The sequence below is a fragment of the Barbus barbus genome (genome assembly GCF_936440315.1).
Source record: "Barbus barbus genome assembly, chromosome: 39".
In the NCBI taxonomy this organism is placed as follows: Eukaryota; Metazoa; Chordata; class Actinopteri; order Cypriniformes; family Cyprinidae; genus Barbus; species Barbus barbus.
The window spans coordinates 15,887,088-15,903,657 of record NC_136717.1 but is presented as its reverse complement, the minus strand read 5'-3'; the positions used below and the strand labels follow the sequence as shown (position 1 = coordinate 15,903,657).

At 34.4% G+C, this 16,570-nt stretch overlaps 1 protein-coding gene across 2 annotated transcripts; it reads right to left on the bottom strand.

Moving 5' to 3' along the window:
• Positions 1-2,450: 2,450 nt before the first annotated feature.
• lum (lumican) lies at positions 2,451-6,641 on the bottom strand. Of its 2 annotated transcripts, XM_079399031.1 has the most exons (4): positions 6,478-6,641; positions 6,314-6,371; positions 4,560-5,465; positions 2,451-4,480 (listed from the first exon to the last, which is right to left on the bottom strand). In XM_079399031.1, the coding sequence occupies exons 3-4, from the start codon at positions 5,437-5,439 to the stop codon at positions 4,326-4,328; spliced, it is 1,035 nt and encodes a 344-aa protein (XP_079255157.1). In that variant the 5' UTR covers positions 5,440-5,465; positions 6,314-6,371; positions 6,478-6,641; the 3' UTR covers positions 2,451-4,325. The 2 variants fall into 2 exon arrangements, with proteins under 2 accessions (XP_079255157.1, XP_079255156.1); XM_079399030.1 differs by having other exon boundaries at positions 6,314-6,639.
• Between the last annotated feature and the right edge of the window lie 9,929 nt (positions 6,642-16,570).

Genomic DNA, 16,570 nt, shown 5'->3' with positions numbered 1-16,570 from the left:
AAAAAACACTATAAACCTATACACAACTAACCTACTGACAGATTTTAACTATAAGTATACTATATATAAGTATTTACCCTATACAAACTAAAAAATTAAAGATAGAAAATACAAACTATACGAATGCTTCACAAATACTGAACATGTGCAAGGAGAAATCAAGCAGCTGGTTAGGGAACAGTGCAGGATAATTTGTAGTGCATGAGCATGTAAACATACATATATTGATTGAAACATACATACATAGTCTTTTGTGGGATTGCGTACACGCAGCAGTGTGTGTAAAGTGTCTAGTGCACATAGAGGAGAGTGTGTTACTACAGGTGGTTTGTACAGGCCCACTCACCTGTGTGTAGCACACTTCAAATTGCACAAACATTTGCACATACAGTTGCACATACAGTTTTTTCTTTGGTGTGGTAAGGTTGGGGGGGGGGGGGGGGGGGGGGTGTTTGGGATGGGGGGTGGTTCATGTTTCAGGAGGTAGGGGTTTGCATGGGGTTTCAGAGGGGGTGGGGGGGTGGTCCATGTTTTCAGGAGGTAGGGGTTTGCATGGGGTTTCAGAGGGGGGCGGGGTGGTTTGAGTTCAGGACTCTCACAGCCTGGGGGAAAAAGCTGTTGAGCAGTCTGGCGGAGCGGGCTTGCAGTCAGCTGTAAAAATTTGGAGGGGTTCGGCAGCCTAAAAGACTGGAGAAGTCTAAGAAGAGGCTGTAATTTCACTGAAGCATGACAAAGTATGACATTTTTAATTAAAACCATTAAAAACATTACAATGCATTTAGATTTCCATTTCATGTCGACTTCAAAGAAAAATTCTGAACATTTCTCTGTGCAGAGCCGCACAAATCAAGCTTATAATGTTCTGACAATATCACATGAATCAAATAAACAGATTTTATCCCCTCAGGGAACCTTTGCAAGCCTTTCTTGTGTTCTAACATATATCATGACAGTGCAGCACAATGGTCCTATTCTAAACAACAACAGGAAACTCTTGTGTCCTCTCTCTCAAGAGATCAGCTGTAGGAGGAACATCACAATGGTCTCTTTCCCCCACTAAGTCTCTCCAGTGTCTAGTAGACGCTGAATAACAGACTGTGTTTTTTTTTTTAGCAAGACCTCAATTGCACAGCTCATAACTTAGTCTTCCAACAAAAACAAAAAAAAAGAGACTGCCCCTTCCTTATAATCGCCTGCAAGCTCACATTCAGATCTGCCTCTATCCAATCAACAATCAATGTATTTAACCAAGACCCTGCCATCATCCATGCAATGATATGAAGAGAGCAGGGTCTGCCAAGCTCCAGAATCACTGCAAACCCTAATAAGTTGACAACTCAACTGATTAAGTAAACTCGTTCCCTCAACTGAACTGAGTAATGGGTGTACTTTATTTGTTTTTCAAATATTGTACAAAAATAATTAAGTTGACTTAACTTGTACATTTCATGCATTTGATTTCTCATGCTATGCTATACTATAAATGAACTCATTTTGTGCTCCACAGAATAAAGCCAAATGGGTTTCGAAAGACTGTGGGTGAGGAGACAGAAAACTGCATTTAATCATCAACATCCAAAAAAAAATTTTTGTGTGTGTGTATTTGGTCCTGCAAAATCAGCTTGTGGTGAACTTAAATGCCCAGGCTGCTATAAAGTGGTAAAAATATTTCAAACGAAAAGCCAGAACTGCCTATCCATCATCTGTTTCTAACACATGGACAAAAGAAATCCCACAGTGTCTTTCTGTCTAACAGTCACATGGTCACCCCCAGACCCTCCATTCCTCTGGAATGCTGGGTCGTCTGCCTGCAACTCTACTGTTTTAAATAAAACACTAATTTTTAGTGCTAGCTCAGACTTGTGCAGAAAGATCTGTAGTTACGTTAAATGCAACTTTTGACGTGCCTGTCATAAAAGTGTGGTTTGGGATAGAGATTGGAGCAGATGGTTGGAAGAGGTAAAGGGAAAGCACAGACCAAATGTTGGGCTATTTTATGATTCATCCAAGGTATGTTCTGAGCTGAGGAAGGGAATGAATGTTTACAGTTAACTCAAATACAGGCTCTGCATCTGAATATGCGAAAAACCCAGCTACACAGTATGCAAAAACAGTATGCCAAATGGGATGTCAGACTGCTTAGTATTCATGATACAGTAGGCGAACCCGGATGACCTTCTGCATCCACCAAGCCACTGAGCTTCTGAAATGTGCAGCCAGTGAATGGTTAGCTATCCCATGAGGCCAATAGTTGAATTAAAAATAGTGTCGAACTAGACTAGAGAGAGTGGCTCTTTTCAAGTTTAAGTGTTGTAAGTACCAGGAAGTTTGTTCTGCAGGGTTGAATTTACTTGTTTAACACAAGTAAACCTTTTTGTGGTTTTTGCTAGTAGGGCTACATCACATGACAAGAACATATAGTCAAAGGACAATGTCAACATTGCTGATGTAGTTGGCCATAGACTATTTATTCCACACAACTGCATACTTCATCTAGTTTCATGTCAAATTCAGTACATAGTTTGTTAGTTTGGAAATGTAATCGCAGACTGGGATTTATTGTTAAAACTACTTTAATAATCCTTACTAAATCACAATTATTATAAGATGTTTTGATATGTTCTTACCTTTGGCAGCAGTATAAAGTTTCTGACATTGTACCGCCATCGGATGCGACACAAAAATAACACCTTATACAAGCTCTTCCATTCAAAAGCCTTTTCATCTTACAATCACTATATTTATATCCATAGCCTGTACTTCAGCTAGAGACATCAAGAGAACACGTTTCCTACAGGAAGCAGTTCTGCCATCATGGCTCTGCTTCAAACAGAGCAAAACTCATAGACCTTTGTCCATCCATAAGTTTGGCTGAGAGGCCAGAGAGAAGGAAGATGGAGAACACATTCATACCACAAGTTTCTTTCCATCCGAGACAGCAGGACTGAAAACTGGAAATCCACACGAGTCATGATGGAAGGTCAACAACCAAGACGAAAATAATAAAACATGGAGTAGCTCGCCTGTGTGTAAAGGGAACTATTTGGGGTTTACTTTCAGTGTAGTAAAGATTGATGCCCTTATGTTTATGAATCATAAGACTTCATTCGCTTTTATTCTAATATGTACTGAAGATTTCCTGTGATGGTGCTTCAAAGAATTTTGATGATAAAATGGAAAGGAAATTATTCATATTTAACAGGTAACAGTTTTGGCTAAATGTATTATATTATTTGAATAATGTATAATATTACATTTACGTTGTCATTTAGCAGACGCTTTTATCCAAAGCGACTTACAAATGAGGACAATTAAGGATATTAGTCTATTAATTTCTACATGTGATCTCATAAGGATTGATACCATCAGTATCCCTCCAGACAGGTAAGAAACCTGGTTTATTCAAGTAAAGATGAACAAACTGCTTTGGTATTTGTTTTTTAACAAAATAAAACAATAAATCGAGGAACTTACAACCTTTACAACAGTCTGCCAAAGTTACTGTAATCATACATTTCAATAATTTGATTAACATTGTGATGACGTGAAATGGTGTATTGAATACATAAAAAATGTCAATGTTATTTACCATAGAATTGAAAACAATTGCTTTTACAAAATAAGATGAACTGCATGCAGATAAAATATGGTATAAATGTAGGCAGAGTTCAGAAATTCAAGCTGATACTAATTTACAATTGATACAACATTGTGTCACTGAAATTCCTCAGTTAAATAATAAACAAAAAACCTTTAGATTTATTTAGCAGTTAGCGAAACCTCAGCAAATTCACTCAGTGTCCAGCTTTTTTTCAGTTTTGCGTGCATTTCAATTTCAGTTGAATTCTTGATATCCTTCCTGATATCCATTTTATATGCAATTAGATAGTTAGGTTACATAACTTGTACTCTAAACAATCTAATTTCCTTACCGGCAGGCTTATTAATAACATGATTACAATTTTGAATGATAAGGTATTTAACATGCAGTTAGATGACATATAGTGCAGCTTCTTATAGAGTGCACACTGGGCTATTCACAATTTGCACAAATATGTCTCTCTTTAAATGGGAATATCTTGTCTAATTCAACTACTACTCTTTATACAGTACAATACAAGACTGATATTTTATGTGCCAGATTTTTAAGATCCCAGACTACTGCTGCCCATTTTTTCATACAGCTGTGTTCATCAACATTTTAGAGAGAAATGTGACCAGATGTGTTGTTAGGATCATGAATAAAGATGTGCATATGTCAATCAGAGTGTCTAATAAGAGCAATAGCCTTAATTTGTTTGATAAACTACTGGCGAGATGTGACTCTAATCAAAGATGATCTCTGAGGCCTGGCGTAGGCAGTTAGCCGTGTCATCTGGCATACTGCTGTGTGTGATGTTATTTCCATCCAAGCGCAGGGTCTTCAGTCGAGAATAGTTGACTGGAGAGCTGAACTTGCAGATATTCGTCAGGTCAAACTCTGAAGAAACAAAAGTTGAATGAAGTAAAAACCATGCAAAATCTGTAGCTTGAACAGATGGAAACGGAGTAAGACTTACTGTTTATCTCGTTGACTTGCAGGTACAGGTGCTCGAGCGATTCGTTGATCTCCGGGATGGACTTCAGCTTGTTAAAAGACAGGTCGAGCTCAAGGAGAGAAGACACGTTGAACACACCTGCAGGGATTCCAGAGTCCACCAGCTTGTTGTGAGAGATACGCAGGTACTGCAGGACCGGGAGCTTGGCCAGGTAGCCATTAGGGATGCTGTCGATGTCGTTATTATCGGCGTAGAGCATCAAAAGTGAAGGTGGAACTCCCGAGGGAAGTTTCTTGAGCTTGTTCTCGCTCACGTCCAGCAGAACCAGGGACTTCAGGCCTTTGAAGGTACCTGTGACGCTCTCGGTGGTCAGCTTGTTCTTGGACAGGTGGATGGTGGTCAGGTTTTCCATCCCAGACAAGGTGTTAGCTGGGAACGAACTCAGCTGGTTGCCGATCAACTTTAACTCATCCAGAGACTTCGAAAGAGGACCAGGGGGTTTGGTCAACTTGTTATAACTGAAGAGGAGCTTCTCCAGTTTGCTCAGTTTATTAAAGGTGCCGGCCTGGATCTTGTCGCTGGTGATGTTGTTGTTGTCCAGGACAAGCCAGCGAAGGTCGGTGGCGTTATCGAATACACCAGTCTTGATCTCCTCAATTAAGTTGTTCTGTAGGTAGAGGTATTTTATGCCAGTTGGCACGATAGGGATGAACTTCAATTTGCGCTCATTGCAGTACATGGCTGTGGGGAAGCTGAGGGGACATTCGCACTCCTGGGCACAAGTAGAAGACGATACTCCCTCCAGTGGTGCGGAGGGGACATAGTATTCGTCATAGTAATCATATTGACCCAAACTCTGACATAACAGTCCAGCCAACAGGAAGAAGCCAAGAGCAAACATGTCTGCACAACTCAGTAGAATCAAACCTGGAGAAGAGAAGAGAAGAGAAGAGAAGAGAAGAGAAGAGAAGAGAAGAGAAGAGAAGAGAAGAGAAGAGAAGAGAAGAGAAGAGAAGAGAAGAGAAGAGAAGAGAGGGTGGCAGGGGTTTATATGGTTACATAAGTGGCAATATTAAAATGTGAAAAAAAATGTTTAAGAATAACAGAACTTTCTCTGGTCAACCTCAGACATAAACAAAACCCAGAGACATTCTTCTAATGGAAATTGATGACTTCATCCTCAAGAATGCAAATAGGCCCAGAGAGCCGTTCCTTCCTTTGCAAATTAGACCCACATTGCTTATGTGCAGATCCAAGTTTCTCTCAAGTTACTTTAACCTTACCTCATACCTATAGATCGCTTTGTCTTTGCATGCTATACTGAAGAATTATTGCATTGCAAATGATGAATAATGCAAGAGTACTTGTATAATATTGACTATTCAATTAATATTTCATGAAAGTTAAAAGAAAAGAATAAATTAGATCAGGTGTCATGCATGCAATTTTGCAACAGTATTTGTGAATAACAATTCAAGGAAAATCCTGCATAATCTCTCTCAAAATATTCATGCATGCATCATAATTCTATCAGCTCATGCATTTTTAATAATTAATCATTTATGGAGAAAAGTATATTTATAACAACTTAACACAATGTTTTGAATAAAATGCATGAATGGAAACTTCTCAAACATCACCAAGCAGAATATCTGCAATATGATAATACATTTTTTCTTCAGTCCGCCCCAAAAATCTGCCAAGCAGATTTCTAATAATCTTATCCAGACGGAACAAAAGCGAGCATTATAACCACAGATGCTTGATATCCTTACCTTCCTGCTTCTCTCTCTGTGCACGACTTCAGGTAGAGTTGTGTGCGGCCCGAGCACTCTGGAGAGAAAGAGTAAGGGAGGGAGAAAGCAGAGAGTGAGAGAAAGAGAGAGAGAGAGAGAGAGAGAGAGAGAGGGAGAAAAAGAGAGAGACACTCAAGCCAGACCTTAGTCACCCAAGATTGATAGAAAACAGCAGTCAGGCGGTTCTAGTGTGTAGATGTCAGCAGTTGTTCCCTGAGAAACATACGGATTCTAAACAAGGTTCAGGTGTAGCAAAGCAGTTTGGGACATGTAGTTCTTCATGGGACACAGAAAGGAATAAAGACTCACTGGGGAGGGTTTGCCAAATATATATACCTGTATAGTTGCCACACACACGCACACACTTTTCCATCCAATCCTTTCCAAACAATCCCACAAACAATTAATCTATTGTGTGTGAGACACAAACAAGCCAAACACCTCCATCACTTGTTCCGTCATAACCAATGCTAAGCATTCCTCATAAAAATAAATATTCTTAACAAAACAAAGTTTAATGAAACTATTTGGAAAACCGTCTGCAAAAAAAAATAAAAATTGGCTACTTGAGATGGCAGCTGCCTGCTATTAGACTACTGGGCTGAAAATAAGACTTGGAAAAATTGACCAAATAAGACGGTAGTGGGCCAAACCAGACTTACATAACCGTGTTGACTATCTGAATGGAGAGTGTATCCAATTCTTAACAGCTGGTAGATTGTATATCATCAAACGGTGTGCCATCTTTAATGTTAAGCCTCATAAAATCCAGACGGCTTCTGTCTGGCTGTGGTCATGGACTTGTGTGATGGGAAGCTTGCGCACGGTGGTGGGCTGTATGTCATGAGGGAGCAAGGAAGGATGGTGCTGATTGCAGGTCAGTTTAGTTTTAATAGCATACATCGGCTCTTAGGAATGCAGTAAAGCCAGAAAACCAGATGAGAGGTCGGTTCTGTAAGCCTCGTGTGTATCAGAGGAGCTACTGTCTTTGATCACTACTGCAAAATCAGTAAAGAATATGAAGATAAAATATGCACACCAAATGTAAAAAAAATAAATAATAAATAATTCAAATAAAATAATTAAAACAAAATATAAAATAATGAAAGAAAAAGTTTGTAAACTTACATCTATGGTCATCATTTTACATATTTGTTTTAGTTTAAGATTTTATTTACTTATATTTTATTAGTATAAGATTATACTTAAATATTAGGGTTACTGAGTGTTGATTCTAAACAAGAATAAAAAGTTTAAATTAAATTAATCAGGAAAAGTCAATGATCATCATTTAAATGTCAGGTTCACTGAGAGTGTTAATTCATAATAAAATAAAAGAAATCAAGTAAGGTCAATGATAAATGTCAGGTTAAATGTCAGATCCGCTTATAAAAAACAATGTAGGGTCAATTATCATAATTTAAATGTCAGGTTCACAGAGTGTTGATTAGATAAACAAAATAGATAAACAAAAAATGTAATAAAATTATTAAGAAATATAATCTTTAACAAAAAAATTATAAATGTAAACAAATAAATCATTTAAACATATCACCAAAATTCAAACACTAGTTACATGCTCGATCACCACGGCTTGTCATGGCATGTGCGATTGCTAAGCCACAGATCTGATGCTGCTGGGTGGTCTTAAACTGCTCTGGATCAATATGACTGCTGCAGTGCTCATACCTGTCCCATACCAACAGCACTATGACCTTATCACCCATTCCTCATCTGTTACGTCCCCTGCAGCTCACCCCTCACTCACTCCACTCATCTGTCAGGCCTGTAGGGCAAGCACATGGTGCTGAGCTCATGTTAGGACATTATGGATGAAGTTATGCAGCAGGGGCAGGTCAAGGCAAACCTGTGCAGCGCTACCTGATGCAGGTATGTGAGGTTTGCAGTTGCCCCCAAATCCAATGGTACATCTGCAAGCTGAATGATAAAAATCGCTTTTTTAGATGATACAAATGCATTGTTTACCGTATACGGCAAACACACTCCTAGACATAGTTATGTGCCAGGTCATTTATTACACTTTACATGCTCATTTCACTAGCCTTAATGGATGGTAATTAGCTTTGGTTGAAGGACAACACTGTTATTTTAGTATCACTGGGATACAATAGATACAGTATAGTTTTTATTAATTTTTTTGAATTAGTTTTTATTTCTATTTTTTCTGTTTTCATTTTAATTTCAGGTAAAGTTGAATTTTGTTCATACTTTTTTATTTGTTAGTTGGCAAGTTTTAATTTAGTCTTTTTTCATCACGTATTTATTCATTCAGTAAATGTCTATATAGTTTTTAGTAATTTTCATTTCTGTTTTAGATTGAGTTATTTAGTACATCAAGTTAAAATGAAACTATTTGAATATGAGAAATCTGCCTTTGAATATATAAGGTAACACTTTACTTAAAGCCTTTATGTATAATGCATTATGAAAGTAGATTTTATGCATTAATTATGCCTTATAATGCACCCTATAATGCATTGTACAAGCTTATGAATAATTGTAACCACGGTTTATACATTATAACACTTATCAATTCATTGTTACACTATGCATTTTAAATTCGGTTATAATTATTTACGGCAAGATATATTACAACGCACGTTACAAATAATTATAATGCATTATACCCTTTAATAACCCATAACAATGCATTAAACAAAGGCTTTAAAGTAAAGTGTTACCAACTATAAAATATATATAAAAATATATTTTATATGCTTTTTATTTCAGAGTTATTTGATTTTGAGTAATGACATTTTTATGGGTTTAGATTTAGTTAATAGTAACTCTGTATAATGTAAAAATGACAAGTTGATAAAAAAAGATAAATAAATGATAGAGAATAAAGATAAAAGATAATGTAGTTTTACTGTAAAATACTGTAAAAAAAATCATGTGTAAAGCACTGCAGGTTACTTTTTTCTTAATTTTGTTATGTACAGTGGTGGCCAAAATTATCAGAACACTTGGCATATTTAAGAGGTTTCAGTTGTTTTTGTTGAATTGGCCATTAAAATAACTATTTCCAGAACTACCTGCGATGGTAGGAATCTGCTGGAACATTGAAAATGATGGACAGGCCCCCTCAAAGTCCGGACCTCAACCCCATCGAGCAAAATTGGGGCGAGTTGGAAAATAAACTGGATTGATCTATTGAACATTCAAAGGAAAGCCTTTGGCTCGAGTTGCAGAAGGCATGAGATAACATTATTGTTGAAGCTCTCGGGAAATATATTGACACTATGCCAGAGAGATGTGCTGCTGTAATTGCTGCAAAAGGTGGACATACCAAATATTAAAGTTAAAAGTGGATCAAAACAATACGACTGATATTTGTTGTGCTCAGAGCAACCATCTGCATGTTTCAACATGTGTGCCATGTTTGTTGGAAAAGCTAATTTTGATTACTGTCATGCGACTTTCCATTGTACCACCTGTATTATTATCAGTATATTTTACAGTAACAAACAGGAACTCAATAGTTCGGTATATTATACTATAATTAAATGACATGCACAATTATTAACTACAAAATATACAGTAACTAGCCTTTAATATTGTCACTATATTTCTTCTTCTTCTTCTTTCAGTAATATTCTGGCAACCACAGCTGGCAGTTTTGTTGTTGTTGCTGTTTTTGACCATAAATGTATTTATTAGACCATAAAGCCTGTGTCTTTTCAAGCCTGATTATTTCCATCTCAACTTTGCGTAATGACATTAAGTATTTTGTAAGAGTATTCTGTTGTCTTGCCTGTCTGGACATTGACACACATGGAAAATGAAAACCACGGCATCCTGAAGATCACTGGAAAGATTCTCCGCACCAGCTCCACAAAAAGGTCCAGCATTTACCAACTTAGAAATCGGTCTGCTTGAGGATTTCTATCATTTCCTCTGTACACGAGTTTACAGTGATGTTAGTGGATAAATTCCCCCTGTCTTCAAAATTACGCACAGGAAAGTCCACAGCTACGTCTGTTTCTGACAGAACCAGACGTTTCCATTCAAGTTTCGTATTTTCCGACCTTCATTTTTTCCTGGCCTGTATGCTTTTGAGACAGACAAATATGTTTGTAGACAAGGATTATATTGTAATACAACTGAGTATATTGAAACATGTTTTATAAATCTATCAAAACGTTGATTCTCCTGATCTTGTTCAACAGGTTTATAATGTTTTCTCTCCTGAGCTTAAGTTGATATTTCTACTTGATCTGACTCTTAAAAAGGACTTTTACTGGAAAACCTGATACTGTCAGCTGCTACAGTTATAATAACCTTTTTTCCCTTTAATAAAACGAGTTTCATCTTGAAGTCATTTTATCTGAGGAATAAATACCTCATATGGTTTCCATTACAATACATGTCTTTGTCAGCAATAAACTGATTTAGTCACACACAATTTACATTGGTTTTTAAAAGGCAGAGAGAGCTGACTAAAGAAAAGGAAAACGCCACAAAACTTTTCAATATGGCTTATGTTAACAAAACACAGAGTAGCAAAACAGTGAGCTCACAAACAACCAGTCAGCTTCATTAACTATTTCATACTTTTATTAACAGGTATTGATGTTAAGCCCTTAACTCTTTAATATTTGAGATCACTGTAAAAAATGATAAGTTGACTTAACCTTTTAAGAAAATTTGAAAGAAAACCATTGCCTTAAAATTATTAAGTAGATAATATCTATTTTTTTTTTAAAGTTAAGTGAATTGTCAAGTTCACTTAACTTTTTAAATGATTATTTTCTTAATTTTAAGGCAATGGGTTTCTTAAAATTTTTTTTAAGTTAAGTCAACTTATCACTATTTACAGTTATGATGCTATTATGGCTATCCAGCACTTAAGTCACAGACAGCACTTCACCTTATAGATATTGAATATTCTCTAAATATTTGTGATGATTTTACTGGCAAAAACAACATTGTGAATCTATGATTCAGTGAGGGTTTTCTTATACTAATCTGATGATTTTGTCTAGTGTGAATGTGTTCAAAACATGCAGCTGATATATTCTAGTCCCATGAATCAGTTCACAACAAATGATTTTAGTCATAAAACAAAATATTTTAGTAAAAATATATGTAATTATACATGTAGGTGAATGTAAATTAAAATAGGTTTTAAAAATAAATTTTTGTGTTGATTTCTAATAATATTTATAATGCATCTTACATTTTATGCAACATTTTGAATCTATGTGTCTGTATTTATATTTGCTCTGAAATACAACAAAAATAAAAATATATAACTTAATAAATATTAATATATAAGATATACATATAAATGTGTATATATAACATTTATATATTTTTTTATTTATATAACAGCACTACTTCAAACAGGGTGCGTTTGGGAAAATTATTGTCACTAAAATGTCTTCTGAAATATCTGAATAAATAAATCAATAATATATTAAAATTGTATTAATGAATATTACATTTACAAAATATTACAAACATCTATATAATATTTATATTTTTTGCAATTTTAAAAAAAAGTTATATAACCCACCAGTACTTTAAACTGTGTGTGTGTGTGTATAAACTTTTCATAATTTTTACATCTTTTTAGAGTTAAACATCACTCTTGATTTTTAGAGCAAATTGGTGTTACTAAATCTTGTTTTAAAACAATATGTTCACGTTGTAAAATCCCAGCTATCAGCTCTCCTCTTAATTAGTTAGAGGCATTTAGACTCAGTTTGGACACAAATAGTCAAGTGTTGGGTGATCCTAAGGCGGACAAATGCACACAAACAGACTCAGCGCTGTGCCTCACATTGGCAAACACACACTCACACACACACATGGTAGCACATGTGCCACAGACAGCTGCGAGAGTAATTTCAGACCTCAGTATATCCACTTAATATAAGACCAGCAAGCTAGTTAAGATGTCACAGCTCACACACTCGCATGCTGTGGAGGCATGTGAGAGCGAGAGCTGATCAAAGCTCACATTTCATCACTGTCCTGTTCTGAGGGATAAACGTCTCCCAATGGCGTCACTTCTGTCATGATGTCATGACACACAAAGCATCAATTCTTATTGTGACAGGAAGGTTTTAAAGTGCTGGAATGTATAGAATGTGTTTTGAATTTGCATTACTCCATAAAGCAGGAATTATGACTTCATTTCGGTGCTGTCAGTAGATTAAACTATCTGAGCCTGATTAATTATATACATATTTGTATAATTAGTGCTGTCAAACGATTAATCGCAAATTAATCACATCCAAAATAAAAGTATTTGTTTATGTGTACTGTGTATATTTGTTATACACATACAGACAGTATATATTTTGAAAATATTTACATGTATATTACTGTAAAAAGTGATGCTGACTTAACTTTAAAAAATTGAGGAAACCACTTGCCTTAAAATTATTAAGTAAATAATAATTGAAAAAAAGTTAAGAAAGTTAAAAGTTATACTTTTTTTATTATTAATTACTTAATAATTTTAAGGCAATGGGTTTCCTCAATTTTTTTTAAGTTAAGTCAACTTATCACTTTTTACAGTGAGAAGAAGCCTATTTATGAAATATTGTGTGTTATCAAGCAGCACGCAGACTCAACCAGAGTAAAACAAGCAAAGTTTCACAAAAGTAAAATATTCATTGTGTTTGGGGCAAATATCTGCACTCCTTGAATGCCGAATTTGGGGGCTGTAGCTAACTGCTGTAATCACTGTAAATAAAAAAATATATATTGTTTCATCTTAAAATAATTTGTTACCCCGCTGACTTAAAATGTTTAGTTTAGTCAACTAAAATATTCCAGCTGTCCCTTAACCCCTTAACTGTCACCCCCCTTTTTGAAAACAGACTTGAAAGTGCACTATTTAAAGTTCAATTGTTATAATTCATGAATGCTTTTGAATATAGACCTATATGGAGGGCCAAATTACTAAAAAATTAAATAATTAAATAAATGTTGAAATATATAATTAAATCGTTAAATACATAATGAAATAATTAAATACATAAATAAATGCAGAAATAAATGCAGAGCAGAGCCGATCGTTTCGGCACCGACTCTATTTTTGCTGCACCGCTTACGCTGAATTAAAGCCACAGTGTATTGTTCTTGATCAAAATTGACCTGATTAACTTGAAAAATAACACATTTTTGTGTAATAAATACATTCGTGATGCACAATCACCATATGAAAAAATAATATTCACGAAAACACATCACTTCCACGAGGTTTAAATTAATAAAACTAGAGGCATTTGTTACTTGTACTTTTTATCATGTAAACTACTTTATAATATTTTTCCCAGCCACGTCCTTGCAAGGATTAGTTTTGGCTTTGTTTTGCTGTTTTCATGCTTGCCGAAGGTAATGATCGAAAAGTAGTTTGACCAATAGCATGCAAGCATTGTACATAATTGCCCAATCATGGTGTGTGTGTGTGAGAAGGTACATCTACGATCAAAACGATGCAAATACATATTAAAGTGTGTTTGACTTAAAGCGGCGCGGCTCAGACCGATCGGTGTTTGACATCAAAGTACCTCGAGAGTGTTTCGAAGCATAAGGAACCATATGGTACTTTGATGTCATACACCGATCGGTCTGCACACGCAAACAAAGCCAAAACCTAGATATTTTAGGCAATATAGAAATCCTGGCCAGGACACGTCCGGGCAAAATGGCAGGTATGGTCACCCTAAAGAGGGACGCACGTCGCATCACAGCAGAGTATGCTGGCCATATCATACATCGAAGCACATTGTTCAGAGGAGAACACTGGAAAATACGACCAACAGAATTGATGATTCTGGTCTGTATTTACAGTACACAAGCCGCGGTTCAGCTGCACGCAACAACGCTGCCAGTATTAAAGCACAAGAAAAAGGGCCTAAATTAGAAAGACCAAAGAAATCGAGTTTGAAAGGTGACGCCGCCCATTGAGTGATGTGCCGAAACCATAACCCTGAAAATGAAATGAGGAGGGAGGAAATAAATAAATGAATAAATAAATACACAAAGAAATTAATTAATTAATTTCTGCATTTATGCATTTAATTATTTCATTATGTATTTAACGATTTATTTATGCATTTAATTATTTCATTGTGTATTTAACGATTTATTTATGCATTTAATTATTTCATTATGTATTTAACGATTTAATTATATATTTCGACATTTATTTAATTATTTAATGTTATAGTAATTATAGTAATGTGGCCCTCCATAGACCTAAGGTTGGTCTCTTTTTAAAGAAGACAATCAGCAGATTATTGCACAAGTGAAATAATTTTAAAAAAAGTCATAAAAGTTTACATTTACTGTAAATAAAATGTACGGTACTATTATTATTTTATATTATATAAAATAAATATTTTACAAAATATTTTTTAATCCAAATTTGGCATAAAATTAAAGCCATATGGCTAAATAAGTTGTGTTCCAAATTTGAAGTTGATATAAAAAAAAAATTGAGGTTACTATGCAATTTTGTTTAGGCGTTATACCACAAACAGCCACCGGGTGCTATTTAAACCCTATTGAATTTTTTTATGCACTCTTCTGTCACAAATGTATAAATTTCTCTCTCAATATTACTCCTATCACAAAATAACCACCAAATATGGATTCTGAGACTCAGATCTTTCTGATGATATGTATTTTGTCAAGATTATAAAAAGTTTTGATTCTATAAGACAGTAATATATTTGGAATATGACACCTCCCACTAAGGGGGAGGAGCCCGCTAAAAGATTTTAAATGACCATTTCTATGGTAACGCAATATCCGATTTCAAAACGGTTTTCACAGGATGAATTTTGAGATTTTAAGATTTCAAGTGATATATAATATATGATGATTACTAAAACGTGATAGGAAAAAAGGAAACAAATTGAATTTTTGTGTCAAAGGTCAGAACTCCTGTTATGGTGTTTTGAGATGCGCTTTTGTCATAAATTAATCTATTACTGCTCCTACATCATTTTTTAACAACAAACAGTGGTAAAATATATATTTAGGAGTCTTGGACCTTTCCAACAATATATAGTTTGTCATGATTAGATTAGGATTTAATATACTGAAGTAAAGTTAGGTGTCCCGTATACGGGACGGTGACAGTTAAATTAACACTGAGTATCTTAAAATTTCAAGTTGACTAAACTAAAAATTTTAAGTCAGCGGCGTAACAAATTATTTTAAGATGAAACAACTTTTTGAAACTTTTTTTTTTACAGTGTATTTATATTTATATAATTTATATTGTATATAAACATATTTAATATACAAATATACAAATATATACATACATGTGTAATTATATATACATAATAAATATACACAGTACACACACACACATATATTATGTAAACAAAAACTTTTATTTTGGATGTGATTAATCGTTTAATCGCAGCACTAATAGTAATATATATATTTCACAATGAGACTTTTTATTGAGAATTTTTTAAGCATTATTTACATAATATTAGTATATTATGTGTTATTTTAATCATAAAATGTAATATTTTTACATAGAATTTATTAATATTTTGAATTGATTTTTATTATTATATTTTAAGTGTTACTAAATTGTGCTTTTGTCACTTTTATTATTTAGCTTTTTTATTTTAAATATTTATTTCAGTTTTGGGAATTTTAGCACTTCTGCAAATGTATTTAGGTATTTCAGTCTAATATTTATATTTTATTTCATTTCAGCTTTAGTTTAGTAACAATAACAACAGTTTTTGATAAAACATTTCAACTTCATATCTCCCAACCTGAATTTGTATTAGGGCTATTTTATATTATTTGTGTACTATTATAGTATTTTTAATATTGTGAGTTAACTTGTATTATGTTTTCATTTTAATTCTACCTTAAAAATGAGTAATTTTGTTTTGTGCTTTTGTCATTTTACTATTGTCTTTTGTAAACATATTAACTAAAGAAAAGCTTCCGTTTGAGCACTTGCCAAGGCATCATTTTTAAATGATCATTTAAGTTTGTTTAAATTTTCATCTAAGACTTCTTTTATTTCAGCTTTTTTCAGTTAACCTTTTTTCTTTTAGTTAACAATAACACAACTTTTTTCTTTTTATGCTGCTTATATAACATTTATATGCTAATAAAGTGCCTTTATTTGTCATTTAAACTCTATTTCCCAATAATCTTTTTATTTTTTTGATTACTTTAAATATTTTTTTTAAAGGCAGGAAACAGGCTTTCACA